We start from the raw sequence: 17,539 nt of genomic DNA, 5'->3' as shown, positions 1-17,539 counted from the left end.
CTTTCCTACCCCGAGTATCCAGCAAGATTGTCACATAAATCCTCCCACTTTGAAGCCAGAAAAAGAAAAGTAAACACAAGCTCCCACCAAAGACACAGCCTGACATTTGACCTTGTACTTTGAATGCACTGCAAATGTGACGAGATAATAACAAGATTTATAGGCCTGTTTACAGAAAGGGAGCGCTCGGAAGGATACTGTAAAAAAGATTTGGGCCAGGGAAGGGATAAACTCAACCTGAACAGCCTAAAACAAATAAAGCCAGCAAATTGAAAGGAACGAAGAAGGGACGAACTCAAGCTGGACTGCCTAAAACAAATATAGCTAGCAAATTGAAAGCAACGAAGAAGGGACGAACTCAAGCTGGACACCCTAAAACAAATAAGGCCAGCAAATTGAAAGCAATGAAGAAGGGACAAACTCAAGCTGAACTGCCTAAAACAAACTATGCCAGCAAATTGAAAGCAACAAAATGTGAGTTACAAACTGCAAAGCTAATGGCAAGCAACAAGCGGAATGCATTCACCGGGAAGCTATCTGAGTGTACTTAAAGTGACAGCTGTAGGATACTTTGTGGGGAAAGTCCAGTATTGTAGCCCCATCTGTATCATGCAGAGGTTGGCCACATCAGTCTCTCAGGTATTATAGCGAGAAGCACTGGAGTGGTCTCCATGTTACAGAAAAGGTCTATACAACCCATCTTATCAGTTTGCTGACAGTCCCTATGGTGTAGAGCTTCTGGCACACCTCATCTGGGGTTAGTGCTAGGTGGCAGACAGGAAATCGGGCATTTAATGTTTGTTTAAGGTGTTTGTAAGTAAGGAGTTGACCCAGGTGAAGATTGTAGTCTGCCACTAGGGTTTGGAAATCTAGCAGCTCACCGTCCACAAATTCCCAATTTTAAAACGCCTGCAGAATGCCATTAACGGAGTTGCCCCGAGCGCAGTCATCCTGTGCGAGTGAGAAGGCCTAGCAAAGGTAGTGCAGGAGCATAGGGTTTCTTCATGTCAGTGAGTTTGCAGGTTCTAGGAAGGCAAGAGAGCTGTGCAGGATAACCCCGTATGGTGATCCATAGAATGGTCAGTAGGAAACAATGAGTAATGCAGTAAGCCCTCCTTAAAGTCCTTATGGATAAATACCATCTCATGCAGGGGACAGCCAGACATTCAGCGAGCCACCCGTTGGGGCTGTGCAGCTAAATAATAGCGTTCTAAGTCTGGAAGGCCTAATCCACCCGCAGTCACATTTATCTTTAAAGTGGAAAGAGGTACCCAACGCAACTGTGCCCCAGTGACCAAATCTGATGTATGCCATGTCTGAAGAAGGAATGAGGGATGAGCAGGGGGAGGTTTACATAATAATACAATAATCAGGTAGCACACCATCTTCACTAGTGCCACGTGGCCCATTACTGAAAGAGGAAGAGAGACCAAAAAGCAAACTGGGCTTGGTGGGAATGTGTCGCTCTGCCCAGATTTCCATTGTGCAGATCAGTGGGAAAATGGTAGATATTAATCCTTAGGTATTGAAAGGTAACTGGTTTCCAGTTCAATCTGAAGTCTAATTGTACATCAAGGGGAAAACAGTACCATATGTTAAAGAAACACTAATTACATTTAAAAAATATTCTCATGTTCTTCAATTTTTTTTTGTGCCATTTACCTCCTAAATATTTTGAAGATTCTACGTGTACTCTGACACATAGGGATAAGCCAGATCACTGGTTTGGCTTTTGCTGAATTACAAAACTATTTTAAGACATGGACAGAGTGGGCAATTTCCTTGCAAAACCTTGCAAGGGGTCTGGCCCCTGCTCACCCTTCACAAGCACGAACAGTGGACCATTGCACCAGAAGAGTTTACCAAGATGAGTGGGTGCTACTTGTTCAACCACTTGACAGTGCCTCTTCTATTTCTCTCCTGTGTGCAGAGACAACTCCTCAGGTACGCAATACCTTCCGATACTCTTGGTGGACCCATCTTGTCTGATTTTATGAACTTTCCCACCTTGTTCTTTTCTTCCTTATTTAGCTAGTTCTTAGGATAAATTTTTTATCCTTTGGATAAAATACTTTGGATCTCCCATCTGATCTCGATTTCATGTTCTTCTTTTATTGTCTTTGATTGGTAGTCCGGGCTTCGAAGCTCTGAGAAAAATGTAGAGTCCCAGACATACACACTAATCCTGTGAGACTACAGACAGGTTGTGTGTGCCTCACATCCTGACGTTAGGTGTGAGACTGTCGTCCACAAAATCTGCTCTGCCTCATTAATGTTTTTTTAGGTTGAGGTGAGCCAGATGTTTTTGTTCAACTTGTTTAAACTAGCATGAGGTTAATTACCTTAATGTTTCCCAAATTGTTTGCCTGGGGTTTTTAAATGTTTTGAAACATAATCAACATTTTGCTATTGCTTTCTCTCCAAGAAAGATCGGGTAGATTTGGGTAGGGTGGTGGCTGAAGGGCATTAATTTACTACTGAACAAGGACGTAATGTGACACCTGAAAGTAGCATACCAGAAGGCAATCACAAAAAAGACCACAGTGAATAAATAGTGCTATGTAGAAAATAGTAAATAAATGCACTGATAAGGTAGTGGGGTATGGCCTCTCTTGGATGTGTCTGTAAAACTCACTTGTCCTGAATTGTGACCCTTTGACCTGAATTTTTTTACAGTCCTGTCCAGAATTTGCCTCCATGCCAGGTGGTCACGCTACTCTGTAGGGCTGGGGACTCTCTTTTACGGTTAAGACCACACCTTTATGGCAGGGGCCTGTGTTACGCCTCTGCTGTGCTGTGCTCCTTGGACTGGTACCTGGAGAGCCCTGTCTGAACAGTGTGAAAGGGGTGGCCTCTTTTTAAAGCGGACTGGCATTCAGAGGGCATGTGGGGGCGGTGTTAGGCGCATAAGGAGGGGCGGAGAGTGGCGATACATGAATAAAAGGATCCGGAGTGGGATGGGACGGACCTATATCCTTCCACCCTCCGTCATCCCCGAGGAGGACGGTGTCCGACACAGCTGAATGAATCTCCCCGCTCCTCCATTCATCCCCGCCCCGCCCGGGCCCCTCCCTCGCTCGGCTGCTGAATGAAAGGGGCAGAGCCTGGCAGGGCCGGGCAGAGGCGACTGCAGGCGGCGAGGAGCGCACCAGACAGGGACAGGAGGCGATGATGTACGGTAAGGGAGCCTAGCGCTTTCTCGCGGCCCCCGCTTCGAGGCGCCACCCCAGCCCCTCTGATCCCCTGGACTCTCAGCGCACAGAGGAGAGCCTGGAGGAACGTGAGGGGTACGAAGCCTGCTGGGCGCAAGGCTCGGCTGCATGTCACGTCCAGATGTGCAGCCCCCGCTGTGTCTGTGGGTCCTGGGTGCCTGCTGGCGCGGTGGCGTGTGCCTGCTGGCCTCGGTGGCGTGTGCCTGCTGCAGGTCATTCCCCGCGCTGTGGCTCACCGAGGGCATCTTTGGGCGAGGGGTGCCCAGTGCTGGGGGCGGGGGCACGAAGCATGCGCTGCTGCAGGTTTCCGACTCGGGTTTGGACAAAAGCTGCAGGCACTCTCTGTCTGATTTCATGGGGTTCACACCAGATGTGTGCTTCTGGCCGGCAAACTGGTGTGTGAGGTGACTTATATAGTGCAACACCGCAAGCTGGGTCATTCTGGGCACTTCCAGACAATAAAAGACACTTTTGTAAACGCTGTGGGATTTGTCCAGGATCACACAGTTATGATGACATAAGGAAAATCGCATTAGAGTCTTGGCGTTCTATTTCTACCACCCAAGATCTGACCACTAGGCACATCATTGTCAAGTGAAGCAGAACACGGGGGGTGCATCCACCATTCATCAGACAGACAGATAGGTGGCAAATCACAGAAAAGAACCACTGGTAAAAAGGGACAACATGACTTCTCTTCCCCTCTTAAATGCTATTGTCCCAGGTCTGCACCTAGTGGTGTTGCCGGTCATAGTACACACTCTACGAGGAAGTAGCGTTAGACTTTGGAGTGTGGGCAATTTCATTTTGCCAGTCAAAGTCCATTTCAAGGTGTTATTTAGAAATGTCTGGACCCCTTTTTGTTGTGAAGGTCATGGAGGTGTTGGAATGAGGAGGAGTCTCCGTCACTGACTTGTGGTTATATGCTGGCAGTCCAGTGGCCATGCCTTCACGCGTGTGGATGCAAACAGGCCGTTCACAGGTACCGGGGTACTTGCCAAAGCGAGGGATGCAGATGAGCTCAGAATCACATGTGCCCTCTGGGTGGGCACGTTATGTGGGATCTCTCATGCTAACTTGTGTAGTCATAATTGAAAGCATGACTGTTTCTGTGGCAGCAAATACATGCATGACCTTTTACTAAGACTGGCATTGAGCATTTTACCCAGCAGTAGGTACACTGACACATACCCTAAACATGTTTCACGTATGTTACCTCCCATGATGTGAGGGGGGGTACTGCTAATCACCCACAGGGGACTGCTCTGGGATGTATGTATTCAGGTGTCATTTGTGGCCACTTGCCCTGAGGTACGGTAGAACGTGTCAGGGTGCAACGTGCCATACGTTTTTCTTAAGCGGTATGTGTTCTCCAAGATGGAACATCGTGAATAAGTTCTGGTCGGTTTCCACTTCCTGGCTGTAATTCACGTAAAGTATAACGGGGCTGGCAACAGAGTGTGAGACAACCTAAGCCACATCAAGAAATTCGTGACATTGCACCTGAAAGGGCTAAATTTAGAGGAGGAGCTGAACTATGATGTCAAAATCTGAACTGCTTGTAGACTTCCTGTGTTGACACATCATTAGTATACGTTTGATGATTGTTAGATTGCTGCAACATACCAAAAAGCAATATTTAAATGTGCAGCATGAGCTGAAATTATTTTAAAAATAACATTCCTTCATTCTGATAATGTTACAGGAGCATATGAAAAAAACATGCCTAAAAGAAATGAAGACACGTTGATAAAGATGAATCAAGAATATAGGATTAAACCTGTGACTGTGGCCTCTATAGCCATTATTAATGCGTTTTTTTCAAGTATAAGCATCATGGAACCATATTCTCAGTTACGTGGGAGGCCTCTGGGGGCACTATGTAGTCACCTGCTCCAGATTTAGGCAGTTCTGAGGAAGTCCTGATTTAAATAACTAGTGATTTGTTGTGTTCAAGTATGCCATCTTTTTGTTTGCGTCTTGGAAGCTGTGTAATTTCGTGGATTGCACTGTAGGTAATTTGAAGGTAAAGGTGCCATTTGGGTCCATTGTCTCTTGAGTAGCAGGTGTAATGACTTCCGGGGCACAGGTACAACGCTCCAAAGAGAGGGTGGCCTCAGTCCTTGAGTTAAGGAGTGGTCGATGATAAGAACGCAAGCTCTCTTGCCCTGTTCCACCAGTGTGATTACAGGAGGGTATGTGATGGTTCTGGAGATTCACAGGATAACCTTCCCTGGAGCATCACTGGGGAGAGTTGGTGACACCTCATTAAAGATATGTTATTGTGGCGTTACCTGAAGGTCAGTGTTTGTTTGTGGAGGACATACATGGAGGGTGCACATGGGGTGAACAGAGGCTGAGTGATATGGTGCAACATAATTAAAACATGTTCCCAACATTTAGTTTGCACTATTCCCTCGTGGTTAGACCTAGCGCTGTGAGGTGTCTAGTGCACCTCTATACAATCAGAAGTTATGGGAGGGAGGTTTCTGTAGACAGAGGGGGTCTTAATGTTTGCTCCAGACATTAACGAAAGGTGATTAGTGTAATTGAGAAATCAATATAAAGCTGTAGATGCTCTCCAGTGACAACCAAGAGGAAGCAATTTATTTGCATAAGAGGCGGTGAGACAAGAGGTCTGTGCATTTCAGCAAGACTCTGGCCGCTTAAGAGCAGTGGTTCTTAACCTGTGGTCCGGGGACCCCAGGAGGTCTGCGAACCCTACTCATGGGGTCTGCGACTGCACAGAAAAATAAGTAATATTAACAAATTGATTAAATGTATTTACATAAAGAAGCATATTTAAAATTGAAAATTCTAAAACGTTTTTAAAGGTAAAGGAATTTCAAATTGGAGGCTGAAAATTAAGTTGATGTCCTCAGATGGAGTTGTAGGACAGTGCAAGGGCTCAAACAAAATATGGTTTCTCTTTATTAAAGATATAAAAGATCCAACCTTCCCATTAAAATTAAAATTGTGATTTTTCTTTAAAGTTCTTTGTGAATTAAATAAAATATTTATTCATTTATGTGTTATTTTGTAGTTGAAATCATCAAAAACTGTGTAGGTCAGGGCCCCTGGTTCCCAGTAATGACTTGGTGGGGGTCATTGGATCTCAATAATTATTCACCAAGGGTCCCCGGATTCCAGTAATGATTCAGTGGGGGACAGCAGTCCACAGAAGTCCAAAGGTTAAGAACCACTGCTCTGGAGAACATCTTCTGGGTTCACAGCAGCGGTCGGACGAGACAGCTGCTCCATGACATCTCTTTCTGTGTCAGTAATGGAGTTGTAGGTGCACTCTTGAGAAGTAGCCGGTGCCTGAATCTGGTGGCCACTATCTTATAACTATCAACTCTAGGTGATGCTATCCCACACTACCTGTTACCGCGTGATGGTGCAACAGTACCTGTCTGCACACATGGGGCCAGATGTACGAAAGGATGTTACCCATTCTGTGTCTATGGGAAAAAGATTTTGTACATATGGCCCATGGTGTGGTATATACCGTGCTGACACACTACAATATATACATTGTCATTCTATATGTAATGTCATGATATGCCATTTCGTGGTAGCTGATAGCAAGGGGCACTCTGAGGCGTGACACATTCTCAGGTGCAGCTTCTGAGAGGAGAGGACCTGGACCTGGAGGTTATTCTGTTCAGTAACAGTTTGCCAGAGAAGGCTACTCATGAATATGGAGATAAAGTATATAATAATAACAACAGTAACAATAGCAATATAAGGATGATGATGATGAGAACGATAATAATATAGGGATGATGATGATGATAATAATAGTACTAATAATAGTGGTAATAATGATAAGACTGATAATGATGATAACAGTAATAATAATGCTGATAATGATGATGATAAGTATAATAATATAATGATGATGACAATAATATAAGGATGATGATGATAACAATATTAATGATATAATGATGATGATAACAATAATAATAGTACTAATAATGGTGGTAATAATTATAATGATGATGATAATTAATAATACTGATAACAATAATAATATAATGATGATAACAAGAGCAATAATATAATGATGATGATAACAATAATAATAGTACTAATGATAGTGGTAATAATTGTAATGATGATAATAATGATGATGATAACAGTAATAATAATATAATGATGATGATAACAATAATAATAGTGCTAATAACAATTCTAATGATAATTTTGAGCAGTGCTACAAATCGACATTCTGACGTTTCTAAGCACTATAAACACCCCAGTTTAGTGTAATTCCACATTCTTATGTTAAATGACACAATATTGAGGTGTTCTATTAAGTGGCTTGTGGTACGTTCCGGTATGTCGTGTTATAACTTATGATGCGCTTGCGCATATGTCGTGGTCGCGTGTCCGTGGGTGCTCCGTGGGGGGCAGTTGCATGACGTCGGTGAGGCTTCTGCAGGAAATGAATTGCCCCTCACAGCATCGGATCGGTGACCCTCTCTGCGGGTCTCCGCGGTCCTTTCCCCCCTCTGTTGATGACACGAGGACAGTCGAGGGCAGCCCTAGAACAATGTGTAGTCTTGTGCATAACACCTGCGCACCCCGGCAGCCGCGAGCTACCCGTAAGTCCTCGGAAGGAGGGAGCTCCTTCGGTTCCTGAGAGGGTTCAACACTGACCTGGGTCGGACTGAGACAGAAAACAGGCCCGGGAACCAGAATAAAAGTGGCCTCCATTAGTGAATCAGAAAGCCAAAAAAGTGGCCGCTGTTTGCAAAATGGGGCCGTTCCGAACGTGTAAAGGCAAGCCGTGTAAGTGTTTACAAGGTGTGAGGGAACGCGTTGATTTGACCTTCCTGCAGGCAATGCTTGTTTTAATATATGGGAAATCATCAGTAAGTACCGGCCCACCAGACCCTAAAAAAGAACCCCAAACAGTCAAAAAACTCAGCCCATGCACTGCTCTATCAGACCAGCCCCTCGGGCACCTTCTGGTTGCCCTGTAGGCCAGCCGGGCCCGGTGCCTCAGCTGCAGAGAGCGGTCAGTGTGCAGGGAACTGAGCGGTCAGTGTGCTCGGAGCTGTCCAGGTGCTGAAGTCTCACTGCCGGCTTCTGAGCCATCTGTCCGGCCCTGCGTCTCAGCTGCAGAGAGCGGTCAGTGTGCAGTCAGTGTGCTGGGAGCTGAGCGGTCAGTGTGCTGGGAGCTGTCCAGGTGCTGAACTCTCACTGCTGGCTTCTGAGCCGCCATTCCGGCCCTGTACCTCAGATGCAGAGAGCGGTCAGTGTGCAGTCAGTGTGCTGGAAACTGAGCGGTCAGTGTGCTCGGAGCTGTCCAGGTGCTGAACTCTCAGCGCCGGCTTCTGAGCCATCGGTCCGGCCCTGTGCCTGAGTTGCAGAGAGCGGTCAGTGTGCAGGGAGCTGTCCAGGTACTGAACTGTCCGGCCCTGCGTCTCAGCTGCAGAGAGCGGTCAGTGTACTCGGAGCTGTCCAGGTGCTGAACTGTCCGGCCCTGCGTCTCAGCTGCAGAGAGCGGTCAGTGTGCTGGGAGCTGTCCAGGTGCTGAACTGTCCGGCCCTGCGTCTCAGCTGCAGAGAGCGGTCAGTGTGCTCGGAGCTGTCCAGGTGCTGAACTGTCCGGCCCTGCGTCTCAGCTGCAGAGAGCGGTCAGTGTGCTGGGAGCTGTCCAGGTGCTGAACTGTCCGGCCCTGCGTCTCAGCTGCAGAGAGCGGTCAGTGTGCTCGGAGCTGTCCAGGTGCTGAACTGTCCGGCCCTGCGTCTCAGCTGCAGAGAGCGGTCAGTGTGCTCGGAGCTGTCCAGGTGCTGAACTGTCCGGCCCTGCGTCTCAGCTGCAGAGAGCGGTCAGTGTGCTCGGAGCTGTCCAGGTGCTGAACTGTCCGGCCCTGCGTCTCAGCTGCAGAGAGCGGTCAGTGTGCTGGGAGCTGTCCAGGTGCTGAACTGTCCGCCCCTGCGTCTCAGCTGCAGAGAGCGGTCAGTGTGCTGGGAGCTGTCCAGGTGCTGAACTGTCCGGCCCTGCGTCTCAGCTGCAGAGAGCGGTCTGTGTGCTGGGAGCTTTCCAGGTGCTGAACTGTCCGGCCCTGCGTCTCAGCTGCAGAGAGCGGTCAGTGTGCTCGGAGCTGTCCATGTGCTGAACTGTCCGCCCCTGCGTCTCAGCTGCAGAGAGCGGTCAGTGTGCTCGGAGCTGTCCATGTGCTGAACTGTCCGCCCCTGCGTCTCAGCTGCAGAGAGCGGTCAGTGTGCTCGGAGCTGTCCAGGTGCTGAACTCTCACTGTTGTTTTCTGAGCCGACACTCAATGTATGCTTCCAGTGACACTACAGTATTCAGTGCAGCCTACAGTGCTCCAAGGCGCTACACCGAATGGAAAACAACGCTGTAAAATGACCGGCTCCTGCAGTTTGCGAGGTAGAGGCAACATGGAGGTGCTAGAAAAATTAATTAGGAAAACGTAGCTGGGAAAGCATGAATCATATTGGCACAGTTATAAAAAGTCCAGAAATATGCAGGTGGTGTCAGATGCGAAGGAAAAGACAACAGGCGGGAAGATATTTGAATATTCCACACGGGGCCCCACGGTAGGGTCCTCATTAATGTTGCTTCCGGCTGAAAACTCCGGTTTTAGGCTAAGACCGCATTACAAGTGGCGCGGTAGTTCCGGACACATAGCTGCAAAAAGGACTTGAAATATGCACGTGTAATGGACCAGAATGTGGGAAAAACACGCAGAAATCTGTGCAGTTACAGTGCTTTTGGCACATTATTCTCAACTCAGTATGTCAAAACTAGTAAGGGCCTGGTAATGGTGCGGTATTACCACCCATGAGCGGTAATACCGTATCAGATAGAACAGTGCCGTATTAGTGGGTCACTTGTCATGGGCTTCTAAGAGGTTCCACTGATGGGACCTTCACACTAGTACCACTCGTGGACTCCCACAGGTACCCCTGTAAGCGATGCCCGCTTTCTGTCATTGAGAATTAAATGCCCAATGCAGTGTCTGAACCTAAAACTGCCCAACTCACGCATACAAGTGAGTGCCACATCAACTGGACGGAGGGCAGTAACGAAACGTGGCAGATTCTCAGCCTTCCACAAAAAAAGTAAGGACTGAGCCCTCTAGCATATGAGGGAGACAATACATATAAGCGCTGACAAACCACCCCATTCAAAGGGTTTATTTCCTCTGTCTGTAGTCAGTGGTGGACATTCCACCTGCCTTCAAGGGACAGTGGCGGAATTTCTGACAAAGATCCTCCCATCTCCAAAGTGTATCAACCCATGACAGAGAAAGCCACTTTGAGGCAGAAACCTCCTTGGTCTAGGCCATTGACTCCAAGTCGATTGTAACCATGTGAATTTTTTTTAAAAACACCCAAAGATGTTTTTTTTAAAGTGCAATAGAGCGCACACACCATTTTTGGGGTCCATCACGTGGGGCCTTATGCCCATAGCCATCTTTGGTTTAGCATTTCCAAAAAAGCGATTTGTATTTTGGAAATGCTAAACCAGCTTATTGAAACGAATGGCATGGGATTTTCTATTGCAATTTCCTAATTGCGATTCCTACTCCATAGGAATCACTATTAGGAGATCTGAAATTTAATACATATAATTTTGCATTTCCTAAATAGCAAATTCTAAGGAGTCGCTATTTAGGAAATGCAAAATTGCATTTTAGTACTGTGTGAGATGAGTGACCCAAGCAGGCTACTCATTAATTACACAGAGGGAGATGAGTAGTAGATCTAGGATGCCTTAGTAGGGTTGCAGAACCGGCTGGTATTCATTATATGCTGTCGAGGAGGCAGTATGCACCTTAGTCATCTTAATGTGATGTATGTCAAGGGTTCCACAAAGTCAGACATGGTGAGCTGAAGACTTGAGTAGCTTTTAAAAATAGAGAAAAGCACTGAATAGAAAAAATACACCTTTTGCGGCCAATGGCAGATGTGCTGGATGGTTTATCTGGAGGGGTTTGCCAGTTATGAACTTTGCAGGAATTGAACCCTTCAGCAGAGAATGGCCATGACTGAGGCCAAACAACACTACAGGGGTTTCAGATGAAGCTTACAGGAGCTAGGGTTCTGCACGGTTGGAAACGTTCAGAGAGGGGCAGCGGCTGACAAATTTACACTCTTCTCTGGATTGGACCAGAATTTGTCCAGCTCAGTTGAGAGTTAGAATCTTGCACTTGACATTTTGTGGATTTTGGATCCTAGCTATCAGGTGCAGCTGATGGGGTGATCTGTTGGCTGGTCACCTTATGATGAACCATTGAGTCCCAGTTGCAGGAAAGATAGTCATCACCATGAGCAGAGTCATGTAGTGAAAAGACACAGAGGGAGGTGGCCATGCTAGGAGAGATGGTAGCCTTAGGAAGCACAAAGTGTTCAATCAGTTTATTCCACACCAACAGTAAGGCAGGCGGACAGGAATGCGAATTCCAAGGCAGGAGAGATGAAGTGACACGTCAGTCCCTGCAGTGAGGAAGTCTCCGCGACCCAGAAGCCCTGTGGTTTTATACAGTCAAGAGGAGGTGAGTGTCAAGACTGGTGAAGCCAAAGTCTCTACACAGGCTGGAGGGGTTTGCGAAAGCTGAAGAAAACAGTGAACCTGGGAAAAGGTCATTCATGGAGTTTGGCCACAGAGAAGTCTTCAGCAGAACGGACCAGCAGCCGCAGAGGATGTCAGAAGAGGTGACGAACCAGAAGAAACCAGCTGGTTAGAGCCTGGGCTTTGATAAAGGAGCACGTTCTGGAGGAACCAATGTCTCAATTGCGAAGAGGAGAGGCAGTTGCAGGCTGATAGAGGATTGGGAGGACTCAAGCCTTTGATTCACAGCGGTAGCTTATTTTTAAGAGGGGCTCTATGGATGATATTCAGTGGATGTATTAAATCATACCTTTAAAAGTCCCCAGTGAGATTTGATATGGGTAACCTATAAAAAAATAATAGTTCATATAAATGGCTGGGAACAGAATGGAAAGAAGTGGAATTCAAAACCACATCTTGAAAAGATTTACACCATCACAATAAGTGTAAGTTCCTGTAAACCCCCGTTGACCCCAAGCAGAACACTTTTCCTTTACCCGACATGTGTAGCCCAGCCTCCCCCACTCCTTCTGTTCCTCGGTAGGCAAAGACCTTGAGCAGGCAAGCTCTCTGCTTCAAAGAGCTAACTCTACAGAGGGGCGGCTCCTCCGTTAGGGCGGAGGAGTGCCCTCCCCACCAGCAGCAGCAGCTGCAAACCTTTTACCAAAAACGATAATAAACTGTATTTATTATAAAACGATAATAAACCAGGTTTATTATCGTTATTGGTAAAAGGGGTGAGTCGACGGGGTGATGAGCAGTGAGGGGGAGTGCACTGCACTCCCCCTCAGTGCTCATGTATGTTTGGCCGGCCGCCTCAGGCCGGCCAAACTCACATGCGCACTAGGCTCTCTCCAGTCCGGTACTGTGTTGCTGGCTGGAGAGAGTTGGCACAGGCTCCCAGTCTGCTTGAGCAGTGTCAGGATTCGCTGCCGGGCAGGGTGGAAGCCTATGCCTGCAGTCAGCTGAGGAGCAGATGGAGTGTTTTTTAATGTTCTGCTTGCCATGAGCCGCGACGGACTATACATCTCTTTTGGCTCTATCTATCCTCCTGAATTCCAGAAACATCCACACTTCAGGTTTCTTGGCACTTGGGGTTCTCAACACAAAAACAGCAAAGTACACCTCTGTACCTGTGTGTGATGGCGTATTAGGCTCCTTCTGATGAGAAAGTTCAGTCAAGAGAGGAAACTGGGCCTTACTTCCTGAAAGGGAGCTCCTTCCCCCAGTGTTAGGTACAGCTGGCAGGAATCCTCCCCTGTGCATGAAGTCAGCGCGCCATTGCTAGATCTACAGAGAACAGTGTTTGGTACCTGACTTCTGAAGTTGTTCCTACCTTCACACACCTTCAGCTAGATGATCCAAACGACGACGCTCCCACAGAATTCACGAATAGCATTTGCATTTAATTTCAAAGCTTCTTTCCAGCCAGAGAAATGTAAATGCAAGTGTCTGGCATTTAAATAGCAGTTCTTAATGTTTGACAGAATATGCTCCTGGAAAAATATATCAAAGTGGTTAATTCTGCTTCAAAGGTCTAATGCTTAGGTCTCTTCATCTTCCGAAGGCGTAAAGATCAAAGATGCCACCAACGCGATCGTGATAAAGACCTTTAGATCCCTTAAGATGTTAATCAGATAATTGTGTTTAGGGTCACTGTTCACATGGTGCCTGCAGGTCCAGAACAAAAGTAAAGTTGGGCAAAATGTAGAGACACATCACTATTTTGTCCTGGTCTGCCTTGAAAGATGCACATTGCTGGTGAGATGTATGCACACCTACAGAGACTTTGGGGTGCAGTGTAACTGGGAAGAAGGTTTGGTCAAGTAAAATGATAAAAACTGAAGACTGAGGGAAACGCACAGGCCTCAGTAAAGTCCCATAAACAAGGATATAGTCGAGTATAAAATCTGGGCTTTGGATTAGGCATATGGGACTCCCCCGCTGGGGCTGGCTTTAGTGTAGATGACACCAAGTGCGAAAATCTTTTTTGGTGCCCCCCATAGCCCCTCTGCCACATACATTTCATTTGTTTTAAAGCTCAGAAAAAGTCTAGCTTTACTAATCCACTAAGCTATGTACATAAAATACAGATCTCTTCTTTGCAGCAGATATATTAACCTTCTGAGCTACTTTATGGTGAATCAAATATGCCACTTGATAAAACACTAATCTCTCTCTCTCTAGCACGAACATTATTCACAAGCATTATCATGACATTTGTATTGCTGCTTCAAAGTTGGACACACAAGGAACTCTGCAGCAAGCGCTTTTAAATGGTAAGTTATTGCTAAACACAGCGCCTCCCTGTGAGGTCAGTGCCTCCCCTCCAGGTCACCCGGCCAGTGCCGCTGCCTCGGTCGCAGCGCCCTAAAGCTCTGCCCACACCACAAGACAAACCTTTGCAGAGCCTAGCGTGAGACTGATGACCCCTTGTCTCCAGGGCCCAAAAGGGGCAACCCGTAACCCGTGGACCACGGTAAGGAGAACTATCATCAAACAAGTAGTCCTTGCGGGGGAAGTGTAGCCGTTGACTTCCACGGCAAGTAATGAAATAACAACCCTCCTCTTAGGAAGGAAAGGTTTTTGTTCAGTCATTCGTAATCTTTATTGAAACTTAAACAAACCATTACTTCTATAAGGTTCATGTTTAAGAAATAAATCTTGCTGGGGTTGCCTAGCTTGTCGGCATCGAGGGGTCTCCAGTGCATGGCAGTTCTTAGTTGATGGAGTGGTTAGTCTGGTTAATTCCGATAATGAATGAGACTCCTCCATCCTAACTAGTTACGCGACCCCCAGCAAGATTGTTTTTCTTAGATATGAATCTTTTTGATAAGAAGTCATGATTTTGTTTAAGTTTGATTAAAGGTTATACATAATTGAGGAGGGTTTTTATTTCATTACCTGCTGTGGAAGTCAAGGGCTGCAGCTCCCCCGCAAGGACCACTTGTTTGATGATAGTTCCCCTTGTCGGGGCATGGAGGAAGCAGGCCAAGGAGATGCCCTGTGGTTTTCGCTGGCATCAACAAGCCTTTTACTCATCTGGATCTTGCTGTAGCTGTCAGCGTGTTCAGCTAGATCGAACATTTCCAGAACATCCAATTGGATCAGCAGATCCATAGCATAATTCTTAACTGTATTCGGCAGGGCTTTGCAACCACTCATAATCAGGAGTAGACAATAGAAACAAACACCAGAAAAAAACATAAAACAAGTATCAGGCAGTTTTCAGCACTGACTGGGCAAGTAGATGATTGCTAAAATAATTGAAATGAGAACTGAACTGCAAAGAACTGAATTGTGAATAAATCAAAGCAAAATGGATTCTGGGAACTGGTGTGACATATGAGTTTGAATCACACACTTGAAAGATTAACCAGAGATATAGCAGCCACTTTCTCTGACATATCTTGTATCTAGGGTCGGCAACATTTGAATAATTTCCTTTTGTGTAATTATGTAAAATCTCAGAACAATTACACCTAATAACATGAAAATAGGAACAACTCAAATCTGGCATTTTGTGTTGTTTTCACACAAACTGCACTCTTGCATCCAAGATTGGGACAAGAACATAGCTTGCACTGCAAAAATTGTGGAAAAAACACAAGATGCTCACATTCTGACCATTTGTATTGTTTTGTTGCTCCCACAAATGTAATGTTTATCCCAGGGACCCCTAATTACACCACTGGATGCAATGGAGTTATTGTGGAGAGTTTCATGTAAAAAGTGAAATATTAAGTGTTGGAAATTATGTTAGTTACATTGAGAAAAGATTTTTTGTGGACATTCGGAAAGTTTCCTGGGAAGGCACTCTGTCCATTGCTTACCATTGGCTTTGTAGCTTACATTTGCTTGCTTTCTATTGGCTGGCTTTATTTGTCTTAGGCTGTCTAACATGTCTTTGTTCCTTCTGTGAAGCAAAGTATGTTAATCACCTTTCTGACTCACTCCTTATATTTTTCCATGGGCGCTCACTGTCTGCAAATAGGCCTTTGAATTCTTTTCTTATGTTGTCACATTTGTTGTGCATTCAAAGACAGAGACGGAGATCCCAGCTTGGTGTTTACTTTTCTTTCTCTGACTTGAATGTAGGAAGATTTATGTGACAAGGTTGACAATGTGACATGTTTGCTGTGTACTGGGGAAGGAAAGACTTTTTCTAGCACACAATTTAAATGTCTGTAAATGAATTGTGCAGTTATTTCAGAATATGTCAGAATTCGGAAAGCACATTATTTTCAAATTCTTAAGTGTGGAGGAAACAAATACTTTAATACAATCAAAACATATCAATGCACTAGTTGATGCCATTTCCACACATTATAGTTTGTGCGCTGTGTAGTTTTATCAGTAAAACTGTATGTGCAAATGTAATGGTCATTTCAGTTGAAAAGATGCTGTCTATAATGGCAGTGCACTACAACACCAGGCATACTCCACTTAATGCCACTCCACTCTACACTACTCCATTTTATGCCATTCCACTCTACAACACTTTACTCCACTCTACGCCACATCCCAATGCCACTCAACAGCACTCTACAGCACTTCACTCTATGAGACTCTATTCTACGACACTCCATACCACTCCGCTCTATGATACTCCACTCTATGGCACTCCATTCAGTTATACCCTACTCTACGACACTCCACTCTATGCCACGCTGTCACTCCCCTCTAATACACTCTATGCAAATCTATGCAACTTTATTATAAGTAACTCAACTCCACTCTATGTCACTCCACTCTACAGCACTTCATATCTGGCACTCCACACTATGACACTCCACCCTATGACACTCCCCAACACTCTACGACCCTCCACTCTATGACACTCCACTCTACAACACTTCACTCTATGACACTCTATGCCACTCTACACCACGCCACTGTGCGTCACTCTATGATATGCACTCCACTCTGTGACACTTTACTCCACTCTATGCTATGCCACTTCACTGTACTCCACTCCACGGTACTCCACTTTACAGCATTTTACTCAACTTTATGCTATACCACTCTGTGTTATGACACACTATGCCCCTCCACTCTAGGACACACTACTCTATTCTACTTCAATCTACACCACTCTACTGCACTCTGTACCACTCTCCGCCACTCCGGTATACGCCCCTCCATGACACTCCACTCTAGGCCACTCTGATCCACTCATGCCACTCCAAGGTACACCACTTAACTGTACGCCACTCTACAACACTCCACTCTATGACACTCCACTCTATTCCACTCGAAACCACTCCACTCTTTGACACTTTACTCTACTCTATGCCACTCAACTCAACAACACTTTACTCCACTCCATGAGATGCCACTCTGTGCCACTCCACTCTACCACACTTAACTTCAGTCTGTGTCCTTCCACTCTACAACAACTCCACTCTATGATGCACTACTCCACTCTACGACACTCTACTCCACTCTACGACACTCCATTCTACTGCACAACACTCTGCTCCTCCTCCAATCAACACCCCTCTTCTTGATGACATTCTACTCATCTCTAGAACACTGTGCTCTACGACACCCTACACCACTTAGGCCACTCTACTCCACTCTACAACACTCTACGCCACTCCACACTATGACACTCCACCTGACAACTCTACACCAGTTATGCCACTCTGCTGCACTCTACAACACTCTATGCCACTCCACTCTATGACACTTCACTCAGCAACACTCTACTCCACTCTATGACACTCCACTCT

General features: G+C 46.0%; 1 protein-coding gene across 1 annotated transcript in view; it reads left to right on the top strand.

The window, feature by feature from the left end:
• The first annotated feature begins 2,933 nt into the window (after nucleotides 1-2,933).
• Nucleotides 2,934-17,539, top strand: part of EFR3B (EFR3 homolog B) — a 501,803-nt gene continuing 487,197 nt past the window's right edge. The window contains exon 1 of the mRNA XM_069233752.1: nucleotides 2,934-3,178. Coding sequence (XP_069089853.1) covers nucleotides 3,169-3,178 — 10 coding nt within the window. The 5' untranslated portion in view covers nucleotides 2,934-3,168. The remainder of the gene's footprint in view (nucleotides 3,179-17,539) is intronic.

This window comes from Pleurodeles waltl, chromosome 5 (genome assembly GCF_031143425.1).
Source record: "Pleurodeles waltl isolate 20211129_DDA chromosome 5, aPleWal1.hap1.20221129, whole genome shotgun sequence".
Taxonomy (NCBI): Eukaryota; Metazoa; Chordata; class Amphibia; order Caudata; family Salamandridae; genus Pleurodeles; species Pleurodeles waltl.
The sequence above is the reverse complement of the archived record's forward strand: the minus strand, read 5'-3'. Positions and strand labels throughout refer to the sequence as shown.